Genomic DNA, 25513 nt, shown 5'->3' with positions numbered 1-25513 from the left:
GCTGGTCGCCGGCCTCGGGCGGCCTGCCCGGCCCCTGCCCGCCCTTGGCAGCGGGCAGCGGGGCGGTGGTGGCACCTCAGGGGCGTCCTGGGCTTCAGGGCAGGCACCTGCCTGCCGGGCTTGCCACGGGCAGACCAAGCGGCCCCCTGCTGCTCCCTTCCATCCTCAAATGGCCGCCCTGTGCTTAGCCCCCTGCCCGTTCCTCCGTGGTCAGCCCAGGAAAATCCGTCTGGAGCTGCCTGGTGGGCTCAGGGCAGGACGGAGCTGCTCCAGGCAGCCGCTGCTGTGAGGAGCTGCAGGGCTGGGCGCTCCTGGAGCAGGGATGAGGATCGATGCGTAATCTGGTTAGGCTTGACTGAGTAGATGTGGCCAGCGGAGAAGGGGAAATTTTCCTCTGTGCCGTAATTGCTTGGTGTGGTGACTGCCCTGCAAAACTTGTGAGGGAGCAGACCGGGTGCCTCCATGGGTCGGGTGTGCTGCGTGAGGGGGAGCAGGCCTCCCCGGGGCCAGGGGGACACCAAGGGCAGGGCAGCGAATTTACCCCAAGAAGGGTAAAGTCTGAAGAACGCAGGCAAAAAAATCCCCTGGGGGAGCAAACTGAGCAAACGCTCCCGTGATTTGAGCTCAGAGGTGGGAGCTGGGGCTTGCTTCCCACATCTGCTCATCGCTCACCCAGCACGCTGAGCGTCTGATTGCTGTGCCTCCAAGCTGGGAAGTGGGGGCCCATCCTACCTTCCTCCCCCAGGGGACCTGCCTGCACTGAGATTTAATTCATTAACAGCTGTGAAATGCTCCAGGCTCCCAAGCAGGAAAGTAGCACAAATTTTGCTTGCTCCTGCATTTGCTAAGCAGCACGGGGGAGGGATGGGGTCTGGTTTGTCCGTGTTGTGTGGTTGAAGGCCCACCGGCAAAGCACAAGGTTAAGCTAAAGAATGAAGAAGATGTGGAAGATCTAAGTGATCTGCAAAGTGATCGGTCAGGTAAAGGTCGAATCCATATCTGAATGCAACATACAACCAACAACAGTGGAGAAAACCCCAGGGGGCCTGGGCTAAAACCACACTTACAAGAGAAGAGCACAGTCTCAGGGCTGAGCTAACCACAGTATCACCAGCTCTAGTATGTCCTGTTTGCATCCTTCCTTGCCGATCAGGCACTTGTATTTGTTTGGCCACAGGAGTGAAGGCCAAACCTGTAGATGCGGGCATCCTTGAGCACAGGGGCCCCTATTACGTGGGCTCTTACATCCCCAGCATGGTTCCCTACCTACCCCAGCGGTGAGGACACCCAAGCCCACGCGCTGGGCAGCCCTGCCTGCAGAGCACAGCTCTTCAGGGATGCTTCGGAGCAAGGCGAGACAGTTTCCAGCAGCAGGATTTGCCTGCAGGTACAGCATCACTGCCTTAGCTCCGGCAGCAGGGGCACAGCGAGGCACTGCCAGTGAGGGGGATGTGGTGCTCAGTTGTAAAAGCACAAGCTTTACAGTGTTTTGGTTTCTTCTGCTGAAAACTGTGAGTGTTTACGTGCATTACATCGTAGCAGATAAAGTTCTTGTCTGACTCAAGCTGCCACCCGCTCTCAGGCATCGTGCTGTTTGTCTTGGGGCTTCCTGCAGTCAGAGATGAGGGGAGGGCCCCATGGGTCTCCCTGATGCTGTCCCCAGAGTCATGGGGAATGGTGGCCTTGTGTCTCCTGCAGCCACCTAGGTCCTGTCCTGATGTCCCCATCTGTCTGCCTTCCAGTCCCCCAGCTGTGGGTGGGGGTCACCTCAAGCTCCCTGGCTCTGAAGTCTGTGGGTTAGCAACCTGTGCAATTCCCCCAGGCAGGCTTGGAAAGCCTCTGGGACCTTTCTTCGGCACTGCTGGAGCTGCCCATGAGCCACCTCTGAGCTTTGGGAAGATCCTCTGAAGCCTGCCAGCCCTTCCCCTCCCCTGCTGCCCTTAGGAAACGCGTGCGCTCCTGCAGAGCTAAAATTAGTTAGCCAGCTGTGTGGCACGCTTGCACAGGAGCTTCAGTCCCCAGGCAGGGGATCCAGGTCTGCCAAGGAGGCAACATCCTATATAGGCAAACGGGGCCAGCACAGGCTACTGCAGGGAGGGGAGAGGCTTTCCCCATTTCTCTGCTGCCCAAGCCTTCAACAGGACCAAAGCTCCAAGGAGCCGAAAGCATACAGTTGGCAGAAGGGAGAGGGTGTCTTCTCCAGATAAGCCTGGCAAAGGCTACCCAGGAGTGGCACTGCCCCACTGCCCCCCTGCCCCTTCACACACCTCTACTTGCCAGCCCCCTCCCCAGCACTTCCCTGAAGCTCTGCTCTCCCTTGCATGGACAGGAGCTCCCCAAGGGGATCAGCGCCAGGGAGCGATGGAGGAGCTGCAGCCTGCCCCTTGCGCAGCGCCTCGGCGATGCCTTTTGCTCCCACTCCCCAGCACGGTGCTGATACAGAGGCGTCTGAAAAGCGGCTGTGGGAAGCACCGCAGCTGCAGAGGGAACAGGCCATTTTTAGCAGCTCAGCCCCCCCACTGCAGGGTTGCAGGCAGAGCTGCGCGGGGACGTGCTCCCGCCTCAGCTGGCGCAGCGCTGCAGCCCCCAGCCCCAGCACCGCTGGTTCTGCCAGGCAGAAAGCTTGGCCCTGCCAACACAAAGCCTGTAGACTGCAGCAGCCGCTCGCTGCCCTGTCTCACACTGGCTGAGACCTGACAAGATAATGCGATGGCACGTGCTTAAGTACCTTTTGGGTGGAAGTTTAGCACAGGTGCTGCAGCACCCGCACTGCAGGTACCCCGCTGCAGGGTGCCGGGGGCTTCAGGAGGGGCGTGCTGAGGGGCCCGCAGAGTTTGGATGCTCCTGGACAACACAGCACAGGGGGACAGATGCTCAAGGTCCTGATTTTGGACATTTCTATTCCATTTTGGGTGCTTAAAGTCTTTTCTGGAACTGGGTTTAAAATTAGGGTAAGAATTTTTTCTGAGTGACTCCTTTTAGTGGAGAAGCGTGGGCTGGGAGGGAGGACAGCCCTATTGAGAGCTGCTGGTAACCCCTTAATGATGGGGCAAGCGGCACAGCCAGGAATAGACCCACAAAGGCTGAAAACAGAGCTCAGCTTTTCACCCCACGTTGCCTTTTTTTGTAAGCCACCTCCCACAGGAGTAGCTCCGGCACCCTGTGGGAACCCATTTCCCACATCCCAAGTGTTTTCCGACTGCAGCGCTTCACAGACACTGAAGGTTTCTGCCCTGCGGGTCCCACGGGGCCCAGCGCTATTCCCAGGGCCCATGACAGAGCCGCCAGCTCAGCCACAGCGAGCACCGGACCCCTGGTGAGCCCTCACTCACACCCCGGAGCCGGTGCCGAAGCCATTTCCCCGGCTCATGCATCAGCCTCAAGGTCAGGCCGTCCCCGCCGGCAGCGGAGCCGCGCTGCAGCCAGCAGGCGACTCCTCCCTTACGCACGCAGCAGCTGAGCTGCACCGCTCCTGCCTTGGCCGGGAGGCTCGAGAAATGGCCACGAGGGATGAGAAACCATCGGTGTGGGGGCACAAGGTGCTGCTGCGTGGCCGTGCCCCCACAGCCACATCCCGATGACCCGCAGTGCCAGCATGGACTGGGGTGGCCAGAGGAGCTGGCTCGAGGTGGAGACTCCCAGCGCTCCTGGGAGGAGGAGGCCAGCCTCCTTCCCTGCCTCACTCGCCCAGGAAGGAGCCAGCACAGGCTGTTGTCCCCAGACCCCATCTGTGGCCGGGCACGGTCACCCCCCAACGCACTGCCCCCTTCCCACCTCCGACCAGCACCCCAGGGTGCTCCAGGACCATGGAGGCCAATGCCACCCCTTCCCTCGCCCGTCCAGAGGCACCTCACAGCTCCTGTAGCTTTGGCCAGACCTGTCCCTGTAAATGGGAACTGGGTCCCGCAGGGAGGTGACAGGGCTGCCCCAGCCACACAAGTGCAGGGTGCTCCCAGCTCCAGGGTTTCAGCCACTGGCCCACCCTCGCCACTGCTGTGCCTTGCCCACGTCACCAGCAGTGGGGTAGATGGCTCCACTCCCTGACCTCAGCAACGCAGGAGGAAAGCTGTGGGCCAAGGGAACACCACTGATCCTGCCTACTCCAACAGCCTGACACAAGCATGAGGAAGGACACATTCATTGCATCCCATGGGGCCATCTATATGATCCTACCCGAAGCTCTTGCCCTTGTTCTCGTGGCTTAGTTGGCTAGAGAGAGCAACCAAATTTACCTTGAGCAGCTCCTTGGGGAAGTCAGTGCCTCCGTTGAGCCCCTCCAAGTTGCCAATGAAGTCGGAGCAGGACATTCTCTTCCCGATGTTCTGGGGGAGCCAGGGGAAGAGAAACGTGGGGTTTACCTCTGGGCTGGTGGGCTGGAGCTGGCTGGAGAAGGCTCCCACAGCCCAGGAACAGACCCTGGTCTGCTGCAGAGCGAGGGACCGGACAGGCCTCAGGGAGGTGTGGAAAGCTGCCTGCTGTGCTAGCGGGAGTTTTAGAAAGCTTCTTTTCTCTAAGCTTGGTGCCACCTGCTCCCAGTATCAGCTGGTTTTGGAGTCTCACTCCCACCCTCTCTCCCTGTCCACTTTCCTCTTCTCTCCTTCCTCCCCCTCCATATCCTCCAGCTCAGCCTGTCTCCCCCAAGGCCCCATTATCTATCTCCTCATTCAGGCCTTCTCCTCTCTCCTCCCAGCCACCTTGGGGGCGCTCAGCCCCTGCAGGTGCAGGGAGCAGTGCGCAGCCCCTGCACCTCCTGCGCACGTGGCTCTGCCCTTGGGAAGTCCTTGCTCTTCCCTGGCCACCTATGGTTGGGGCAGCGGGGGCGGAAAGAGCAGGGGACAGATGGGGCTAATGGCAGGGGGAACTTACGTGTCCGTGCAGATCTGTGTTTAGCAGCATCAGGGCACAGGTCAGGGTGTGGGCTCCGTCTGCAGCACAAGCACAGGACAGGAATTAGAGCCCCCGGGAACAGACCGAGCCCGAGGCAGCCCTGAGCCCGCTCCTCCCAGCCCAGGCACGTGGGGCACACAGCATCAGCACGGTGCTGGCAGCACGCAGGCGAGTAGATAGGAGGCCACTGGATTAAAGCTAGTCTGAAACCTACGCACACAGGCTCCCCTCCAGCCCTGCAGCCCCAACAGCCAGGCAGTGATGCTGCAGCTAACATTGTCCAGCTCCTAGCACGGGCAAGGTGGGAATGGCACAGCCCTCTTCCAGCCAGCCAGCCAGAATCTCACCTGCCCACAGAGCCAAACCAGAGCAGATTCAGCACGTGAACACACACAGGGGGAGCGTAAAGACGTGAAACACTGAGGTGAAACAGTACAGACTGGGTGCTCCTCTGTGCCGCCCGGGGTTGTCTCACCTGGCTGTTCCCTGAGGTCTGAGAGCTGGGGTCTGTGTGGTGGGGAGGGCCTCCTCTCGCCTCCTGTGCTAATCTGCTCAAGGGCAGAATTAAGGATGCGTTGAGCCCTAATTATGCATCTTCCATCTAGAGCAGTATTTTTTTTTTTTTTAAGCCTAAAGTGCCTGTCACTTGAGGGAAATGACAACATCTCCATAACAGGGGCTGACTCCTAAGGCGTCAGTTCACGCTCTCAGACTGCTTTCTAGTTTCAGTTGGAGCACCTTCACTGAGTTGACGAACACATGTGCTCTCCTGAGCGAACACATGCACACCCACACGCACACTGATACACACACAGACGGTCTCTTACCCTCAGAGGAGATGGCACTGGGATTGCACTCGTAATAGCGCTGGGAAAAATGAGCCAGCACTCGCTCCCGCTCTTGTGTCTCTCCCATCAAGGCCAGCTCCTTCAGAAAGGACCTGAAGAAGCAGCAGCAGCAGCGTTGGCCACACATGAAGCCTACCAGCAGCTCCTCGAACCCACCCTTTGCTTTCTGCCCCCTCCTGGAGACCCGGTGTGTGCCAGATGAAGCCCTGCCCTCACACAGCCTTCCCAGCCAGCTGCAGGACCCCTTTTAAGCCCACAACATCCTACCCTGCTGGCACATCGCAGAGACCTATACTGGGCCCTAGAAACTACCCTGGGGCAGGTCAGGTCAACACCACGAGGATCTGGGCTCAGGGCCTGGAAACCCTGTCCTAGCTGTTCCTGACTGGTAAGTTAAGACCAGGGATGGTCTTTCAGTGTGGCTGAGAGACCACTTTGGGGATCGACACTCCCTGTTTAAGAGGTAAGAGGATCTCTGTCTGGCAGGGGTCTGCCTGCTCCTGCAGATCTCTGCATGGGTGAAGAGCTGCAGAGGGCACAGTCTGCTGGGACCCACTCAGGTGGCCACGACACATGCACACGTCCACACGCAGTCCGCCTGACCTGAGAGCCTGGTCCAGACTCATCCCCGTGAACACGAAGAACTTCAGGTATTCCCCTGCCACCATCTTGCTGAACTCGTTGCTGAAATACAAAAGGGGGAGTGAGAGTGGGATCGACCAGACTGGGGGCATGGCAAAATGCAGAGGGTGGGGTGGATTCCAGTAGGCTGGGAACTTCCCTGGAGACATGAAGGCAGGGCTGTGGGAAGCGTGCTGGGGACAGAGTCCGCATGTCCCAGAGTCCCATGAAACTCACAGGGGCTACCCACAGATCCAGTGGGAATACTCAGCATGGGGAAGCTAGAGCTGGTAGGGCCCCCAAGAGGTGTCCCCTACACCTTACTGAAGGTGCCTGAGATGCAGTTGTGGTAGGAAGGTACAAAACCTGGATGTATCATAGGTGTTGAGACCTTTAGAGGGAACACCTGGTATGGACAAGCTGTCATGGGGGGCTTTGGGGCCCTGACAGTTGTCCCTGACAGCCCAGTGCCCCACGAGGGCAGCAGCTGTGGGAGCACCAGAGGTGCAGGTGGGAGGAATGATGCCTTTGCAGAACGGGCCGTTCCTTGCGAATACCCACACGTACTTCTTCCCCAGGTGGCGGGCCACATCTGCTTTTTTAAAGCCATCCAGGTTGTAGAGCCTCTTGGCCAGGCGTTTGGCAGCCTCCAGGTCAGCCTTGTGCCCGTTGGAGAGGGTGTCTGTGCTGCCCAGGGCCAGCTGCTCCATGCTGTCCATCTCCGAGTCTGAGTCAGAAACCAGCTGGCTCAGGGGATGGTCGCTGCAATGGAAAGGGACACACCACGTTAGTCTGCCACGGGTCCTCTGCTTGTTCAGCTTCTCAGGAAACACACGTCCTCACCCTGCTTTGGAGGTCGGCTACTCTGCTGGGCTGTGTTATGAACACTACTGGTTAGAAATGCTCACAGGTCGGGGCTGGGTGCCAAGGGAAGGCTGGGAGATGTGGCTGGAAGAGAGATGAGGTGACAGGATGCTTCTGGTGACTGATGATGGGACCAAGTCACTCAAAACCACGTCCCAAGTGGATGCAGAGAGACAGGACAACTGTTCCAAAGTCCCCACCCTGAGCCTGAGAGACTTCGTGTGTGGGCTCGGGCTCTGCCAAGCCCAGCTGCAGCCGAGACTTGGAGCAGAAACATGTGCACATTACATGCTGTACTCTATATATACGCTCATTTTTTAACCTGGACAAACTCCTCATGCTGCTCTCGAGTGCAGTTTCTACCCAAGACAAGAAGACCGTAATTCTTTCACTTGGCTTTTCTCCTCTGGTAACTTCAGAGCACGGCAAAAAACGAGGAACAGAGAGCGAGGATGAAGGCAAACACCGCGGCCCCCGGCTCACGGCATGGTGTGCTGTCTCCTCTGGGCTGCCCCTCAGCTCTCACCCCATCAGGCCTTACATGGCCGTGCTACGAGCACTCTCTTGGCTTCGCCTCCAGAGCTGTCTGACTCAGCGGCACACAAGCTATCCCAACAAAAAGTAAGTTGAAGCTAATCAAGAACGAATGTTAAGCAACTCTGACCTCGCCCAAATTTTCTGGCAGGCCTCGCAATGTTCCAGTCTGATTTATTTTTAAAAGTCTCTAATTGACTTTTAAGAAGGCCTCCTCTCCTGAGCCAATTACCCAGGCCAGTCTCCCTGAGGCTCCACTTCTTCCACTAAGGACAAAGCTGCTCTTTGCTGCTCGGCGCTGGCTGACCGTGCTGCCTTTTGGATGGAGCTCGTCCTGCCTGGGGGAGCCCCGCGCAGCAGGGACGGGCTGCCCTGTGCCTCGGGGGCTCTCGGCATCCCCCGTGCAACTGGGAAGCTGCTCTGAGAACACAACCATGGGCCAGACGGGTCTGTGGCAGAAGCAGCTCTGGAGCCCTGCAAGTCCCGGGGGAGATGCACTTGACTGGGACCACTGTGGAGCCTGGCGGCACCGGGTGGTGACTGTGGTACAGCCCAGGTGGGTGGCCTGTAAGTGGCTGCAAGGTCCCTGGTTGTGAGGAGGTCACCAGCCCCGGGGCATGTTTCACCAGGCAGGAGGCTTCTGTACCCACAGCACACCCGACAGCAGAACGGGCAGGATGCTGCTGGGCCGGCGCTGGGCTGTGGCCCTGCTTTGTTTCCTTCTGAGGTGTAACCGCTGTGTCCTCAGCCACAACAGGGCTATCTGCTTCCCCAGAGCAGAGGGGATGAATCCAGCTGGCACCCACAGACCACAGGTGGTGGGGACTGTTTTCTTAAAACTCCTCCCTGAGAGGCTGTCCTCCCTCTTACTGCTGGTTCGTGGTGCCTCCTGCAGCAAACCTAGAGCTCCAAGTTTCCTCCGTGACCTCTCTTCTGAAGCTGTGCTCCTCAGCTTCCCTGTCCGGTGCTGAGCATCCAGCCACAGCGCCATCTACAAACCTTTGTCCTTCAACAACTATCTCACGGCAGGCTCCCAACCCGTGGCTGTGACTCTTGCCTTGCATCTTGAAACAGGCACGCAGGGATCACAGCCCATTTGTTACAGCAGCTCTACCAGCGGGGTCTGCCGTCCCCTCCCTCACCAGGCCCCAGTTCTGACTTTGGGCTTTATATCAGCAGAGCATAACCATACAGTCAGGACGAGGCACTAAGCTGTACAAGAAACCCCACTCTCCAGGCCACGCCAAGAAATGGGTTTTCTCCCAACACTCCTCTTAAGGAGAGAAGAGCAAGAGCCCGATCCTCAAGCAAACGGTGAACAGAGCAAAGAGCATATGTCCATGTCTGAGGCAACTGAGGTGATGCTAATTTTCTTGCCAATGACCTAATGTCTCAGGGGATTATTTTAGTGTACTTTCTAAAGTGACATTTCAGTTTGGCTTGAAGAAACACTGAGATAATATTTTTACATTAGATATATTTCCAACCCAAGAACTGGCCTGCACTTAAGGAACAAAGATCAAATTTGGTATTGTACGAGCATCTCCGGCGTGCCTGAAATGAGTCATCCCGGAGCGGGCGCGGAGCTGGCTCATCCCTGCCATGCTGCCCGCGGTGGCTTGGCCACTGCCACCCCCACGGCGCCACTCCCGACGGCGGGCGCCAGCTCGGGGGCCCAGCTGGATGGCAAAGACCCCACGTCTGCCACACTCGGAGGTGTTCGCCAGGGGGCCCAGACGCCCAGGGTCTCAGGGCAGCAGCAAGGTGCTTCTGCAGACACTCTCAGATGACAAGGATCCTTCTCCAGGGTCAGGCAGTCCTCCTGTGGGGTCCATGCACTCCATTTCGTGGCCCCAAACACTCCTTCCCTTGGCTAAAGCATTTTTTCTCTGACCCCCAAATGTTCCAGCTCCAGACCCCAATCACTCTTTTTCTAGTCACACTTTTTCTGGGCCCAAACACTCCTTTACCTTGGCACCAGGCACGTTTCTCTGAGCCCAAATCCTCCTTCCCAGGGCCACATCCCCCTCCCCTGGCTTCAGGTTCTCCTCCTCTGGGCCCAACACTTGCTTCTCAAGGCCGAACGCCCACCCCCTGGACCCAGATGCTCTCTGTCTCGCCCTGATATTCGTTCTCTGGCTGACAGCCCGGAGGCCAGCAGGAGACCAGCACCTTCCCGCGCTGCAATGCAGCGTGCCACTGCAGGAGCCCCGACGTCCTCTCCACGAGGCGCGCTCACCCAGCACCATGCTCTCCCCACAGCCTTCAGGAGCTTCTCTCCTCGACGTGGGGCAGCACCAGGCCGTTAGCTCAGTACAGCCTGCCCCAGGGGCTGCCCTCCAGCTCCTCACTGCCAGCAGGGATGTACCTGCGTGGTGGGGCCCCCCCTCACCCATGTCTGCTCCCCAGGACCGGAGAGATGTCTCTGAGGACAGGCTCAGACGGATGCCCATTGGTTTCAGCTTGGGGTGCTCTGCTGAACTCCCGGGCTATCCAGGTCCTTCCTGCAGCGTTTCCACGTGAGACACCTGCTGCAGGAAATTCAGAAATGCCTACTGCAAGCCGCTTGTTCCCCAAAACAGGCCACGGGGAGCTCGGTTTGCTTTCCGCACCATGAAGGGACAGGGCAGGGAGCCCGGTCTGAGTCGGTGAGGGACACGTGTGTGGGGCGGGCCAGCACCCTGCCCTCAATTCCCACTGCCCCACACGCAGGGCTAGGAGCCCGACGCCTCTGCCAAGCAATCCCAGTCTGCCTGATATCGCTGCTAAGAATGTACCAGACTGGATCCTTGGCTGAGCTAAATAAATGCAGCTCCCTCCATCGGTCTCAGCGGAGTGACTTTGATTTATGATAGCCGAGATCTGGGCTGGTTCATTCCTCGCAGAATTGGAGTTAGGGCTGGGAGGACACTTGAAGGTCAGCCAGGCCAGCCTCCAACCACAGGCGGGGCCGGTCCCACTGTCCCCAGCCCCGCAGCTCTGTCCAGCCTGCTCCTCAAATCACCCGCAGCGGCCCCCGCCAGCATCACTGCCACGAGAGCCAGGTAAGAGCTAACTTGGGCAGCCGTGCCCCTCCTCGGTGCCGTTTCCCTGGAGAGCAAACAGCAGGGCTGCTCTGCCAGAGCCTCCCCTGCAGCACGGCCCTCCTCCGAGATGCCTGCCCGTCCTCTCCCTGTCCCCGTGCCACCCGCAGCCCTCGCAGGGGCTCAGTCCTCCCTCCAAACACCTTCTGGAGCGAGCAGGCTCCCGGGGCCTTAAAATCCGGTTACTCACCAGCCGGGCGGGGGGGGCGGCTTCTCCTCCACGGCCCCAGATGCCATGGTGCTAACCCAGGGAAGCCGGGACCTCTCGGACCTTTGGGCAAAGTCCAGCCAACGGGGCGTGAGCGAGCGGGGCCGCGGCAGCACCACCACCAGCAGCAGCACCAGCAGCACCAGTAGCAGGAGCAGCAGCAGCACCAGCACCACCAGCAGCAGCACCACCACCAGCACCACTACCAGCAGCAGCAGCAGCAGCAGCAGCAGCGGCTGCAGTAGCAGCGATCACGGCCCGGCGCGGGGGTCTGCGTCCCCCCGGCCCCTCTCCCCCCTCCGGCCGCCCCCGGGGCCGCCGGCCCGGCCCGGTCCCCGCCTGCCGCCGCCGCCCATGGCCCCCCGGCAGCCCCCGGAGCTGCCCCCGGCCGCGCCGCGCCGCCCCAGCCCGCAGCCGCCCGGCCCGCAGCGCCGCCCCGGGGCCGCGGGCACCGAGCCGCCGCCGGCCCCTTCTCGCCCCGCCGCTCCCTGCCCTTCCCCTCCCTTTTTCCCTTCCCTTTTTCCCTTCCCCTCCACCGCCGGCCATGCCGCGCCGCGCCGCCGCCCCTCCCCGCCCCGCCCGCCGAGCCTCACCGCGCCGTGCCCGCCTCCGCCGGGACCCCGGTGCGGGTCCCCGGGCCGCTGCCACCGCCGCTGCCGCACGCACGTGTGCGGCATGTGCCCGCCCGGCGCGACGGACACCGCCGGGATCGTGCCCCGGGCAGTGCCACCCGGCAGTGACACCCCAACTGTGCCGCCTGGCAGTGACACCCCAGCTGTGCCACCCCAACTGTGCCACCCCAATTGTTCCACCCGAAATGTGCCACCCCAACTGTGCCACCCTAAATGTGCCACCCCAAGTGTGCCAACCCAAGTGTGCCAACCCAAGTGCTGTCCCCGCCTAGGAATGCCTGGTGGGACCCGAGCCACACGAAGCCGCTTGGACGCCGGTGAGCGTGGGTACCGGTGAGCATTTTTGGGGGGAAAAGTCCCCCCCACACCTCTGTGCTCCCTCTCCCACAGTGCCAGGCTTGAGACCACGCTGGCAGACAGGCCCCAGGCTCCAGCCCCGCTGTGCTCTCGCCCCTGCCCTTCCCCACACCATTCCCCCTCCCTTCCCCTTCTCTCCGTCCTCCCCTCGCCCTGCAGCACAGCCCGCATCAGCCCCGCTGGGCACGGCACTCGGGCACTCCCTCACCAGTTTGTTTGCCCAGTGACAACTGGGAGCCCTGCTGCTGCTCGGGTCACTCGAGAGCAGCTGGCAGACCTGGGCTGGCCTCTGCGAGAGGGAAGGGGGGCACCAGCTCACCGATGGCTGCAGCAACAAAAGGCACCTTATAAAGAAACACAGCAGCGCTTATTGGCACGGCCCCGTTGCTCCCGCACACGCCAGCAGCTGGGATCTGGCACGGAGGAGGCTTCGGGCCGGCACAGCCTCTGCTGGGGAGGCTGCCAGCCCCACGGCTCCGGTCCTCCCACACGGCCACGTCCCCAGGGCTGGGCTCTCCCTCGAGCGGGGCTCCCCGGGGGCACGCTGCCCGTCCCAGCGGTGTCTGCCCCGCGCACCGGGGAGGCTGCAGGCTCCTCCTGCCTGCCCTGCTTTCTGTCCCACCCCAGGCCATGTCCCCGATTCGGGTCCCCACGGAGCTTGCCTCTCACGGGATGTCACGGGCAGCAATTAACATCCTCTCTCCCCACCTCTCGGCGATAAACGCTCCTCGGGGTGGTCCAGGATGGGGAGATGAGCAGATGCACCCCCAGGGGACACCGTTTGCCCGTGAACGTCTCTCTGGGGTGATGCTCTGCAATCTGCAGTGCCTGCCCCAGGGCTGCCCTGGGACTCGGATCTGTAATTGCAAAATTCTGGCTGCTGCCGCAGGAGCAACCTTCCCGCTGCCCCAGCTCCCACCTCGCCCTCTTGCCAGCACCACCAGCCCCGGAGGGACGCCGTGTCCCTGCCACGGCACAGCACCCTGCCTCCTGCTCCTGGCCACACACATGCTCTGGGTCACTGCCCCGGGGACAGCAGCCCCCTGCCCAGTGACAGCTGGGGGCCTGCATACCTCCTCCTCCTGCACAAGGGGGGCAATGACCTGCGGCACGGCTCCAGAGCGAGGGCTGGGCACTCGTGGAGTCTCTGCCCCACACTGGAGGTGACAGTGCGGGGTGTCCCCCTGTGCAGCAGCTGGGGGGGTCCCACGCTGGGTGGCCAGGGTGTCCCTGTCTGGGGCGTGGCACTGCAGGGGGGCTGGAGCATCCCACTGCGGGGTTTCCTGCTGTGGGTCAAACCCACAGCAGAGCATTTCCCATTGCAAAGTGCCACCTAACGGGGAAGGGGCTCCTAGCAGCAGAGCACAGGACGGCCTGCGAGGGACATGCCGGGCTCCCCTGGGGGCCAGGCTCTCCCTGAGCTCAGGGACACGTGCCCACCTCTGCTCCTCACCCGGCTTTCAGCTGGAAGTCTCACTCTCCTCCTCCCTCCGGCCAAGGTCACCAGAGGAGGCAGAGGCATCCCAGTGCTCGGGGAGGGCGTGCTGTGTTTTCAGTTGGGCCAATTTCCTACTCGCAAGGTCAAGATAAAAGCGTGGAGTGAGAATATCGTGTGCTGAGGGGTGCCAGAGCCTTGTTCTGAGCCTCAAGGCTGCGGGAGCCAAGGCTGTCTGGCCGGGGCAGGGAGCTCCGTGGCTCTGCGGGGCGCAGGGGGCACCTACGGCCTGGCCACTTGTGCCCTCAGGAGAGATGGGAAGTCCCGGGCTGCAGAGCCATTCCCCCAGCCCAGAGCCCAATCTGACACCGACCACTGCAACCAACAATGCCAAAGGTCTGGGGGGACACACGGGGACAGCCGCAGCACACACGGGCCTGAGCCTGCTTGTGTTCTCCATCAGGAGCCCTGCGTGCAAAGCCGCGAATCCCCTGCTCCAACCCCACCAGCACAGGTGGTGCTGTGTCACGGCACCTACAGAGGTTCCCAAAATCCTTTCCCCAGCTCCTTCCAGTAAAGGCCCCTTCATGGGAGCACCACAAGGGCACTCCCAGCTTGAGCTGGTCCTGCTTCCTGTCCCTGCACCTCATTGCCATTCCTGGTGCTGTCTGTGTCCTTGCACCCTCGCACCTCCTCCTGTGCCCGTGTGGTGATGCTGCGGTTGGACCCCAGGGTCTGTGGATGGTGAGCGAGGCACTGTCCTTGCAGTATCGCTGGGGCACTCCACTTTGGTCCTGTGCCTTGGCAGAGCAATAGGAAAGAAGATTCCTCCTCCAGAAAGCAGTGATCCACAGCTGGATACTGCCACCCTCTGCTGCTCGGTGCCTCTCGGACATCGCCAGTTTCACTGCACAAATCTTGCCAGGCCCCTGTGCTACCACGTCCCTGCCCTCAGTGTCCCAAAGAGAGGGAAGGACTAGCCCAGCACCTCTAGCCCCCAAAATGTCCTTGGGGTGATCCAGGAACCACAAAGCAGACGCGATATCTCACCCTCCTCTCTCGACTGCAGGCACCTGAGGTGACACAAAGCTCGGATCCCCATGGGGCCACCCCAAACGGAGCCAGAAGTGGAGGCGAAATCAGGCCAGGGCAGTAGGTACAGGACAAGAAACAGGAGGCTGCTGCACATGGGGAGGGAAGCGGCAGTGTCAGGGAGCCTTGGCCTCCACAAGGACAGACTGTGGAATTTCTACCAGTGTCCAGCTTCTGACAGGCCTCTCCCTGCAGCTGCCACAGCCGCGGGGCTGTCCTGCCGTGGGAACCGCCACGGGACTGAAGTGCCGGGACTCCCTGCTTGCTTGGTGGGAGGAAAGCCCAGACCTATAGCTTCCAACGAGGCTGGGGAAGATGAAACACGGGATGTGCTCTCACCTACATGCCTGCCACAACAGGACGATGACTACTGGCCTGACCAGCCACCTCACAGGACACCAGCACAGCCCAGTCCTGACCCTTCCCCTTTTCCCCAGCAGCAGAGGTTAGGCTCGGGCTACAAACATGCAGCACAGGGTTAGGCTCCACACCGAGCCTTGGTGGCCCAGGTGGGCAGCAAGCAACTTTGGTCACTCACCTCATGTTGGAGGCCAAGGGAGTACCAAAGCTGTCCTCTGAGCAGCAAGGGCTGCGCCGAACGCCTTTCCTTTGCCTCCCTCGCTCCTCCTCCCTCTCAGTCCAGGGGGCATCTGTGGCCGAACTGGTCCCAGAGTCCGGCTCCAAGTGAGCCAGAGGAGCAAAGTTCTCCTCGATCAGCTTGGCGCTGTCTCGGATCTGTCCCTGTACTTCTGGGGTGAGGGTTGGGAGGTCAAAAGTGAAAAAGGTCCCATGGGCGCGGGCTGGGGAGGAGAGGATGTCAATGGAGTCCAGGCTGGTGTAAGATGTGCCTTTGGCTCGATGGGACTCCATGATGCTCTCAAAATGCTTGCTGAAAGAGTCCATGCCATCCTTGGAGAGGCTGTGCCCTAGCAGGAAAGGCACTGGAGACTTGAGCATACCCTGTGTATCTCGATCCATGATCCTAGAGGGAAAGAGAGAAGAACTGGTCACTGAGGAGCAAGGGATCAAAGCCCTGAAACAAAAGCCCATGCACTGCTCCAGAAGGAAACTGGGGAGGGCAGAAGTCTCCTCTGAACAGCTGCAGGACGCCAGACCTCTGAGGAGAAGCCTTGCCTACCCAAGACATGATGGGAAGAGGGACTGCCTGGCCTCCCTCCAGACATATGCTTCTCCTTTAATGAGCTACAGACTTTTGTTCCTTTAGTGGCTCATCCTCCTAAGAAGCTTATGAGAGGGCTACTGCTCCCAGTCACTCGCCTTGAGCTTAGATCCAATAAACGGCTCAAGCACCAAACCAGGATGTGCTTCAGCTCCACTTCCAACCAAATCTGCAAGTGCTTGAATTTTCCACGAGCCTTCAGAGCTCCACAGCACTCCTGAAGCCACCGAGGGCAGCGCGATGCCTTCGTCCACATACGCGACACCGCGGGCACTGAGCAAAGCCTGCCTGCAGGGTCTGCACAGACAGTACCTGCTGAGTGCAGCCCAGCTTACTTTCTGGGGTACTGCTCTAGCCACTTGGCTGTATCTCTCCTACAAAGAGGATCCACTGTGAAAATAAGACAAGGGATGACTCCAGAGAGAATAGGATATCCTGTCCTGACAGCAAGGGCGAAACCCCAGGTGCTGCTCCCTGCCAAGGCACCCAAACCACACTCTCCTGGCCCTGGCTAATCATCTGGTCACGTATCAGCCCTGCAGGAAGGCTCGGCTCGGCTCCAGCACGGGTCTGAGTCCAGCCCAGCACAGGAGCTTCTAAGTCTCCAACCCCTGAGACTTTTCTTCTGTCAGTGAGGTAAGTTGCAACCTGCCCATTGGTCCGAGCATGTGGCAGTAGGGATATTTCCAACACCGAGAACAGCAGTGCTTCAGTCACATAAGCATAAACACAGCCCTAAAAGCCTGTTTTACTCAGAAGCTGCTATCGCTTTATTAAAGTACCAGAAAAGCACTTGTTATGCCACTCTCTTTCCTGATTAAAAGCAAAGAACTGATCCAGCTTGTCATAACATTTGTTATGAACAAACAGCTTCATACAGAAGGCTCAGAAAATGCATTGCTGTTTGAAGCGCCAAGTGGTTTTCTCATTCATTAGCTTTCATACGCTGCTCAAAAATCTCACCCTGATTATTCACCAGGCCACAAGCTGCCAGCTTCACTGCACCAGATGCAGGTGGCCTCAAAGGGAGCTCAGCTAAGTGAGCAGTGGGTAGGAAAGGCAGGATGAAGGCTGCTCTTGTCGACCCACGAGCGTTTCCCCAGCTGCGTAGCACTGCACTGCGTCCTTACCAGTCCAGCACGAGCCCCGGGAGCCACCTCAGAGGGGACTTTCTGATGAGGACACTGGAGAAGAGACCTCTCAGCATTTGCAACTGCGAATGTGCATTCACTGTCCTTACCATTTCGCAATGTGCTGCTGAACTGAGCTAATGCTGCTGACTTCATTTTACGTCTTGCATCCGTAAGGAGGGCCATGGGCTGTACCCGAAAGGACAACAGCCGCAGCCAGAAAGGACCTTGTTTCCAGGAGAGGGTAAGGGAATCGGGCTTATTTTTGCCATCAAGCATATTGCCACCAAAACACAGAAAAAACATAGCTGGTTCTGTCCGCACCATCTGAGCTCCAGGAACAACCCCTCCACCCCAAAATAGCAAGCCAGCTGTAAGCAAAGCCATCCAGATCCAGCAGTACCTCGCCACAGCAGCACAGGCACAGGGTCTGCTTGCCCCAGAAGGGTCGGCAGCCTGCCCCGCGCTGCCCAGCCCTGCCTGGCTCCGCTTGTGGCCGCTCCCAGGCAGCGGCGGTGCGGGAGGCACAGCCCCACGGCCAGGCAATGCAGCCGGGGCAGCGCGAGGGGAGGAGATGCTGAGGGTGCAGTCAAGCACCTGCACAGCAGCGGCAGGCAGCGCAAAAACAGGTTTCTGGCTTCAGGCTGGTGCGGCACACACGGCGATCCTCTCTTGGAGGTGGGCCAGGTGGGTGAGCAGGGGACACGCGTCCCCTGTGGGAAGGCTCCCCTGGCAGCAGGCCCAAGGGCTGTCCTGGGCAAGGCTGCTCTGCTTCCAGGGAGAAAAGGTGCCTCCGTCCAGCCCTGCACACTGCAGGGACTGGGGCACCGTGCTGCAAAGCCTCCTCTGGCTCCTCGGCCGGGGCATGGGTGCTGCTGGCCACGCTGGGCCCTGCCACCACCTTAGTGACCCTCTGGGGATGCTCGGGGAGGGGGCAGATGAGCCCGCTCTTGCTGACAGGTCTCAGCTCCCTGCCACTAATGGGAATAAAGACAGTAAAGGCTTAGGCTGGTCATTAGTTGTAGATCTGCCTCTAAATATACTCAGGGAGAGGATTTGCTGGAAGAAGACGCTGTTTCTTCTGTCACTTTCCATGTCTTATTTGGTTCTGTATTGGATTTTTCAGTCTGATGTCCTGCCAGCTGTTAGCACGTCTCTTATTTTGGGAGGGCAGATCACACAGAAGGTGCCCTTTGGCCAGAATATGAAGGGCAACAAGACAGTGCCCAGCCAATCCCCCCTTGCAGAGGGTGCTAAACCCCTAAGGCTAGGTTTCCAAAGGGATTTATGTCTGCAAATCAGCGTCTGATGGTGCTTCAGTCATTTTGCAGGGCTGGTCCTTCCCGGCTTCCAACAAAGTGCTCTGCAGAGAAACTGCCAGGGCAGAAGCTGCTGGTTTGCAACAGCTCTTGCAGAGCAGGGTGGCGCAGGCTCCTGGGATACAGGGGGGTAAGGGGGATTTTTAACGCCCCATCATCACCCCTCCTGCAAGCAGGCAAAGCAGAAAGCTTGGAGTAGCAAACATCAATACCAGTGACTGGTAAACAGGAGGGAGGACTGCAGCTGCAGAGCTCGGAAGCAGCGTGTAAGCAAAAACCCGGGGCTGTAATGCAGGTACCGAACGAGCTTGCGGTTTTAGGCGAGCAATTTTCAGCATGCGGTCTGCAGGCTCTGCACCTAGCTGGGGAGTAGGCAGGGGTCTGCACATCAAAAAAAGACAAAAGCCACGGGTCTACAGAGCAGCTGCATAAAATGGGCACACCACCACTATATACTTATACCGGGAGCACCATGTTTTGGGGCAGCAATGCATTTCAGTATACATCCGACCTCTCCAGCACTGCCTGGCGAGCTGCAGTAAGGTGTCTCAGAGGACAAAAAGCAGGTCTAGGCTTACAGCCCACAGGAATTGTAATGGCCTAGTACAGGTTTGGAAATAGATTATCACCATGTAAGATAATGGTTACAGCAACTTGAAGAACTTGCTTGGAGTGATAATAGTATAACTTTACAGCTTTTCAAATCTTCTGTGACAATTTATTTGGAAAAAAAATGCATTTCCTTCTTGGAAAAAACAGCAGGAGCCCAGCTCCCCTCTGCAACGTGCACCTTCCCTTCCACTTCAGCCCAGCGCCTCACGCTTCTCCCCCCCAGAGCAGGAACACCACTGCGAGTTATTTTTTCTATCATCTCTTCCCACCAACAACACCAAAGCCTCCCTCTTCCTTTTCTTCCACCCCCGTGCATCCTGCCCGCCTTTGGCACAGCGTGGCTGTGCATGCTGCCAGACACCCCTCTGTCCTGGCACGCGGGGACTGCCTGGCTCTGCTTCCCCAGCGAGACCTTGCCCTCTGCGTGTGGAGCGTTTGCTGATGAAGCTGAGCCCCCTCGTCCCGCCCAAGGGTCCATCACAGTCCTGGTACACGATATTTTGCCACACAAGTGAGAAACAACGCACAGTGCAGTGGTGTGAAAAGGCTTTCTCCAGCCCAAAGAGCTTCCCTGACACTGTCACCCAAGTGCCCTGGCTCGGACGGGTGACCTGAGCTCAGGACTTGTCTCCACGGGAGCGGGTCCTGCGGTCAGTGCCCTGCACTGGACACCAGCACTGCCCCGCTCCTTCCATGGGGCAGCGAGGGACCCCCAGCCCTGAGGGGTGCTCCAGGACCCCCCTGGCCCCATACACAGCTCAAGCACAGCTGCCAAGAGTTTTGGCTTGGGCACTCGTTTGGTAGAGCCCATTCTGTCATGCACTTGGGATACCGAGAAGGGCGAGGGGAGCTTTCTGCCCTCACACGCTGAGCCTTACCTTTCCCTGTTCTCCTTCCTCATGGCCTCAAACACCTCATCGTCCTCCTCCACGTCCCTGCCACACAGCCTGTCCTTCGTGCGCTTGGCGCCGTGCTCAGGGAGCTCCTCAGGCGTGCTGTTCCTCCGGCCCAGGGTCCCCACAAAGCTGGGGTTGCTCTCGCTGTCCTTTTGGCTCTCGATAGCCGAATCCACCTCATCCTTCTCGGCCAGGATATCGTCGATGTTGGTTTCACGATAGCACCGCAGCGGCACGGTGTCCAGGTCTGTCTCGGAGTACTTCACCGTCCTCCTTATAATGCCCGTCTCGCAGGAGCCGTGCTCCTTGCTGCCCACTGGGGACACCTCGATCTCCACCTCCACGTGGCTCAGGCCATGCTCGGGCTCCGACTTCAGTGGCTCCACGGGCAGCAGGCAGCTGGGATTCGGGGAGGGCTCAGCGAGGGGGGCCGAAGAGCCTGGAAGAGAGCCCAGAGCCCCTGTTCGACCCCAAGTCCCAGTGGATCAGGGCTCTGCGTCCTCCCCAGACCAACTGGTAGCCACAGGTCCCTGCCCGACACCTTACCTGCCTTTGGGGCCTCCAGCGAGCCGTAGAAGAACTCCCACTTGGCCCTGGCGATGCGCTGGGCATGGGCTGAGCTCTGCCGGGGGCGCGGCCAGGCGCTGCCCTGCGGGGGGACACGGCGGTCAGTGGGCAGCGGGGCTGGGCCAGCTCAGCCCAGTGTGGGGTCACAGGCACCTACCTGGGGCCGGGGGCCGGCGGGGACGTCCCCCGGTGGGGCCTGGAGCCCGTTGGTGAGGGAGCTGAAGAGGCAGCTGGCTGCGAGGGTGCAGGTGTCCCTCCCGCCCCCGCGGGGACGCGTCTCCCCTGGGGACCTGCTGCCAGCCAGGAGCGGGTCGGACACGGAGGCCTCCAGCTTCAGCTTGCGGAGCAGCCGCTCCTGGGGCTGGGGCTGGGGCTGGGGCTGGGGCTGGCCAGGGGGCACGCACCAGCCCTCGCTGGGCTCCACACCACAGGGCCCGTTCTCCCGGGGGGCTGGGGGGCCGCCGAGGGGCCGCACGCTGGCCTTCTCGATGAAGCGGAAGGTGACGACGGAGCTGCGTCCCTCGGGGGCCACCAGCGGGCTGCGGCTGCCGGGCGAGGCGAGCCCCGCGACGTGCTGGTCCCTCCGCGGGGTGCAGGGGGCCGTCAGGCGCCCCCCGCCCAGGCAGCCGCCGTTGCCGAAGGGCCCCGTCTCCGTCGGCTTGCGGGCCAGGGAGCCCGTGCTGTTGTAGAGGCCGAGGGGGCAGCGGCGGGCGTCGGGGGCCAGGCCCTTGCGCAGGAGGTGGAGGCGGCCGGCGTTGAGGTTGGGGGTGAGGCAGCGCGGGGGGCTGCGGCGGCCCGGCTCGGGGCTGGCGGCGGCTGGAGGCCAGGGCCGGTGGTCCCCAGGGTGGGAGAAGGGTGGGGGAGAGGCGGCGCAGCCCTCGGCGGTGGGGAGGTGGACGAGGCCTCCCGCCTGCGCCATGCTGACAGAGAGGGGAACGCAGGTGTCAGGTCTGGAGCTGGGCAGGGCGAGGCATCCTCAGGCAGCCCTAAAGGGCAAGGAGAGGTGGTTAGAGGAGGGGGCACGAGATGGGGAGATGCAGACGGGGATGCTGCTCAGAGATGGGTGTAGGGTGCAGATTGGCCCAAGCATCTGCAGACAGGTGGCCTGAGAAGAGAAGCCCCAACTGCCCCATACCCAGACTGATGCAAGGGCATGGCTGAGGGCACCGGGGTGGCTCTGAAGCCCCCAGAGGGGCTTCACCAAGTGGGGGCCGGGAATGCCAGGAGGAGCGCCAGATCATCAAGAACAGGAGGCTGGCGTGGGGATGAGTGGATCTGTGGTGCGATCAGCCTCCACACGGCCATACAGGGCCAGGACAATGGGGAGAACATGCAAAGCGTGCCCTGTCTTCATGACAGCTCAGCTCGGAAAAAACTCCAGGTGAGACAACCCTGTCCGAGCTCCCTCCTGCAGCAGGAAGCATGAGATGTTCACGGGCAGACAGTGCCCATCACACCAGCCCCACAGCGGGGACACCAGCAGCTCCTCACCTAGGCTCTGGGCACACCAGGGGGTTGCTTCCTTCCCTGGGTCCCCTGGATGCTCAGGTGCTGCCCCTATAGACCAGCACCACCCGGATGTGGTGGGAGAGCATGCTGTGTGCTTTGAAATGGGTTTCATTTATCCTGGCTTAGGCTGAATACTTTTACTACCTGTAGCCACCTAAAATCACCTCAATAAGGGGGAACACACTGGATCACTGAGACACCCCCAGATTACACTCACTGAAGGAGTTTGACACCATCAGCATGAGCAAGAAGCCTGTCTCTTTGGAGGTCAACTTGTGTTTTAAAGTATGTCACCCTGTCATATGCTGCAGCCACGATCCGTGGCGCAGACAGAGTTGTCAACACCAGCAGATCCAAAAAGCAGTGGTTGAAACAGTCCTGCCCCGGGGGGGCTGAGCGCGCCTGTGCCAGCAACACGACCCCGGCTCGCCCGCCCCTGCCTCGGGACTGTTCTTCTGCCAGGGATCCCTGTCACCCCAGCGTGGCGAGGCACTGCATGGGAAGGTAGATGCCAGCACCCTCAGCACTGCCAGCACTGGTCCTTCTCACGGGGCAGCTAACACTTGGACATGGCTTTCCCCAAGTTCTTGCACTCCTGGTGCACAGCAAAGGTTCTGCCTTGGCGGCTTTTAGCTTCCCCAGATGCAGAGGTACTCTCGTTCCTGCACTTGGATCTCACCACTTGAAAGCAAGAAACCAAACGCTAGTTGCAAATGGAGGAAAGCATGATTTCTTCTCCCCGTTTCTTGGTGCAAACCAGATAGGATTAAACCGAAGGGCATAGGACTGGCTTTTTCAGTGGTGTTTAGGCTCGAGGGATGCAGAGACATAACTCTTAATAAAACAGCCCAAATCACCCACGTGGGGCGGGCGCCTCTCTATCTGCACTACTACACTTCTGAAAAATTTGGCTCCTACTGAGCAGCAGCAATCTGCAATTCACTCGCTGCAGAAAATATTCTCTGTTTAAGATGTCAGTTACTGTTTTTACAATCTTTTCCCCTGTTATGGTTATATTCACATTCAAGGTTGCTTAACTGATAAATAACAAAAACGCTGGGTTTATATATTTCAGATGAAATCCCACTTTTTATCTAAATGTGGACTGACAGACATGCCAAGGAAAAAAGTTATCACTAGAAAATAGCCGGCATTCACTGTAACATAACAAATCTATAAAAAACAGCCTATCTCAATGTACACGAGTTATTGCTAAAATAAATGGGATGAGCACAGCGTGTCCTCCTGGTTATCGAGGGACAATCATCAGACTCGTAGCAAAGGCCATGCCGTCTGCAAGGCACCGGAGCCAGCCTGTTACTCCATCCAGCGGAGTGAGCCTTTCTTTAATAATGAAAGGTAAAAAGCACAAACGCAACCGTGATGAAAAATCAATGATGTAGCTGAGGCTTCCTGCTTGCCGATTTAAATCATGAATCAAAACGATGCTCTTTAAATCACCGTGATGAATGGGGCTGGGCTGAAAGGCACCTGGGGGGGCCTCGCTGGTCCCGCTGCCCAGGGCAGGAGAAGCCGTGCGAAGGGAAGGAAGCCACGAGCAGCGCGGGCACGCGTCCAGGGAGAAAAACTCGGGAGCTGCAGCTGCAGCTGCAGCGGGGGGCTTCACACCGGTGTGGGGGGTCCATTTCCCGGTGGAACCTCTCCGGCGCACAAGAAACTTGCTCTCAGCTTCTCAGCAGCCCGGGGGGTGGCCGGGGGCTCCTGCTGGCCCCTGCGCCGTGCCGGTGCCGAGCGGCGTGGTGAGGGGGAAGCAGCAGGCGCCGGGCGCTGCTGTGCTGCGGGGGAAGCGCACGCCCACGCGAGACGCGTGGGGGATGCGAGGGAACAACCATCATTTATTTTTAAGGGGCAAAGAATGGGGTAGAGACGGGAGGGAAGGGAAGGGACCTGTGCTCCCCCCTGCGCCCCCCCGCCCGTCCTCCCTCGCCCCGCACCTCCCGCCTGGCCGGGATCAGCGGATGTGACACGCAGCCGGGCGAGGAGGCAGCCCCCCGGCCGGGCGCTCCCCGCTGTCCCCGCTGCCCCGCCGCTCCCCGCCGACACGGCTGCGACCCGCAAGTGCTGCGCCTTGCCCCGCCGCCCCGCCGCGGCCACCCGGCCCCATCCCCGCCGCTCCCCGCCCTTACCGGCACCGCCGCCGCCGCCGCCGCATCCTCCGCTGCTCCGCGGTGCTGCCGCCCGGCTCGGCTCGGCTCGGCTCGGCTCGGCTCGGCTCGGCTCGGCTCGGCTCGGCTCGGCACGGCACGGCACGGCACGGCACGGCACGGCACGGCACGGCACGGCACGGCACGGCACGGCTCGGTGCGGTGCCACCGTCCCCAGCCCGCCGCTCCCCGCCGCGCTAATCCCGGCGCGGGGCCGTCACTCCGCCCCGCTGACAGCCCCGGCAGCCAATGGCAGCCCCGCGGGGAGCCGCGTCCCGCCCCCCCCCGGTGGCACCGGGACCGGCGGCGGCCCCGGGGAGCATCCCCGGGGTGCGCGTCCCGGGGGGAGCGCCGTGACCCCGGCCCCACGCGCGGCACCGTCCCTCGGCGCGTCCCTGTGCCACCCACCGTGGGCACCTGCACGGCACCACTGCCCGGGGAGCGCGGGGACAGAAACCCCAAAGGCGCCACAGGTCCCAGGCCACCTGGGCTGCCCACGGGTGGGAAACGCCACCCCAACTGCGAGAAACCTCGAGGACGGGAAGAGAAACCCAGCCGCCACCCCATGCATCCCGCCCGCATCCCGCACGGGGACAGCGGTGCGGCGGTGGGGACCCGGCCACGGCCTGCACGCGGCGGCGGCTGGCAGCCGGCGCTCGCGGCCCGATCGATTCGCGATTAAAGAGCGCTTTATTAGCCAGCCCTGCGATCGTTACCAGGCGTGTGAGATGGGAGAGGCCCGGGAGAGCCGCTGCCTTGCACGCCCGCAGTGTGCTCAGGAGGAATTTGGGGGAGCTGCCCCTTTGTGCTGCTCTCCTGGCCAAGGGTGAGCCCAGCTCCGTGCCCACCTGCCCTCGCCGCCACCCAGAAGCGAGTCCCCATCTCCTTGCCCGGGCATGGGGACACCGGGAGGAAGCTGCACGCTCCCCTCATCTTTAATGCATGGAAGCACTGCCATTTTCTCCCCTCCTCCTGCAGGCTCCTGCCTGTGCAGCCTGTCTCCCCCATGCCGGGGACCGCGGGTCCCCGAGCTGCCTCGCACGCTCTCCCGACCGACTCGAGCAAAGCCGGGCTAATTAGGGGCCTCGCTGCCGCGGGATCAGCGACCTGATTCCTTCAGCAGCTTCTTGATGGCAGGAGGCCGGCGGGAGGAGGGGGAGGCTTTTCTCTAAGCCGCTGCCGGAGCGACAAATTTAACCAAGTGGAAGAGCTCAGAGCTCTCCTGGCGTGCCCACACCGGGGCCAGGCACACACCTGCGCCCTGCCGGCTCCATCGCTCCCCGTACCTCTGTCTGCCCCTGGCCGCAGCCCTTTGCCTTCCCGCAACCTGCAACCCTACGCCTCTGGAGCAGAAGCCCCTGTGCTCGCTGTCACCTGGCACCAAATCCTTCACGAGCCTGTCCGGCCCCACGCCGTCCCTTCCACCTCCTGGTCTCTGCCGGCTCCTCGAGCCCACCCACAGCTCTGTGTAGCTACTGCCGGCTTTGTCCTTGCTCACCTCCACAGCCCTGCAGTGCTCCCGTCCCTGCTGAGCCCAGAAGGGTCTGGGTGTCACCGGAGCAGCACAGCGAGCA

The 25513-nt window shown here is 60.7% G+C and overlaps 1 protein-coding gene across 1 annotated transcript in view; it reads right to left on the bottom strand.

Moving 5' to 3' along the window:
• Positions 1-21184, bottom strand: part of PSD (pleckstrin and Sec7 domain containing) — a 30823-nt gene extending 9639 nt beyond the window's left edge. Inside the window, exons 1-9 of the mRNA XM_050711928.1 lie at positions 20423-21184; positions 20245-20347; positions 19681-20137; positions 15100-15543; positions 6918-7124; positions 6339-6419; positions 5715-5827; positions 4867-4925; positions 4233-4322 (exon numbers count right to left, since the gene is read on the bottom strand). Coding sequence (XP_050567885.1) covers positions 4233-4322; positions 4867-4925; positions 5715-5827; positions 6339-6419; positions 6918-7124; positions 15100-15543; positions 19681-20137; positions 20245-20347; positions 20423-21184 — 2316 coding nt within the window. The remainder of the gene's footprint in view (positions 1-4232; positions 4323-4866; positions 4926-5714; positions 5828-6338; positions 6420-6917; positions 7125-15099; positions 15544-19680; positions 20138-20244; positions 20348-20422) is intronic.
• Positions 21185-25513: the final 4329 nt, after the last annotated feature.

The sequence above is a fragment of the Cygnus atratus genome, chromosome 7 (genome assembly GCF_013377495.2).
Source record: "Cygnus atratus isolate AKBS03 ecotype Queensland, Australia chromosome 7, CAtr_DNAZoo_HiC_assembly, whole genome shotgun sequence".
Classification (NCBI taxonomy): Eukaryota; Metazoa; Chordata; class Aves; order Anseriformes; family Anatidae; genus Cygnus; species Cygnus atratus.
This window is presented reverse-complemented; position numbering and strand designations above follow the sequence as displayed.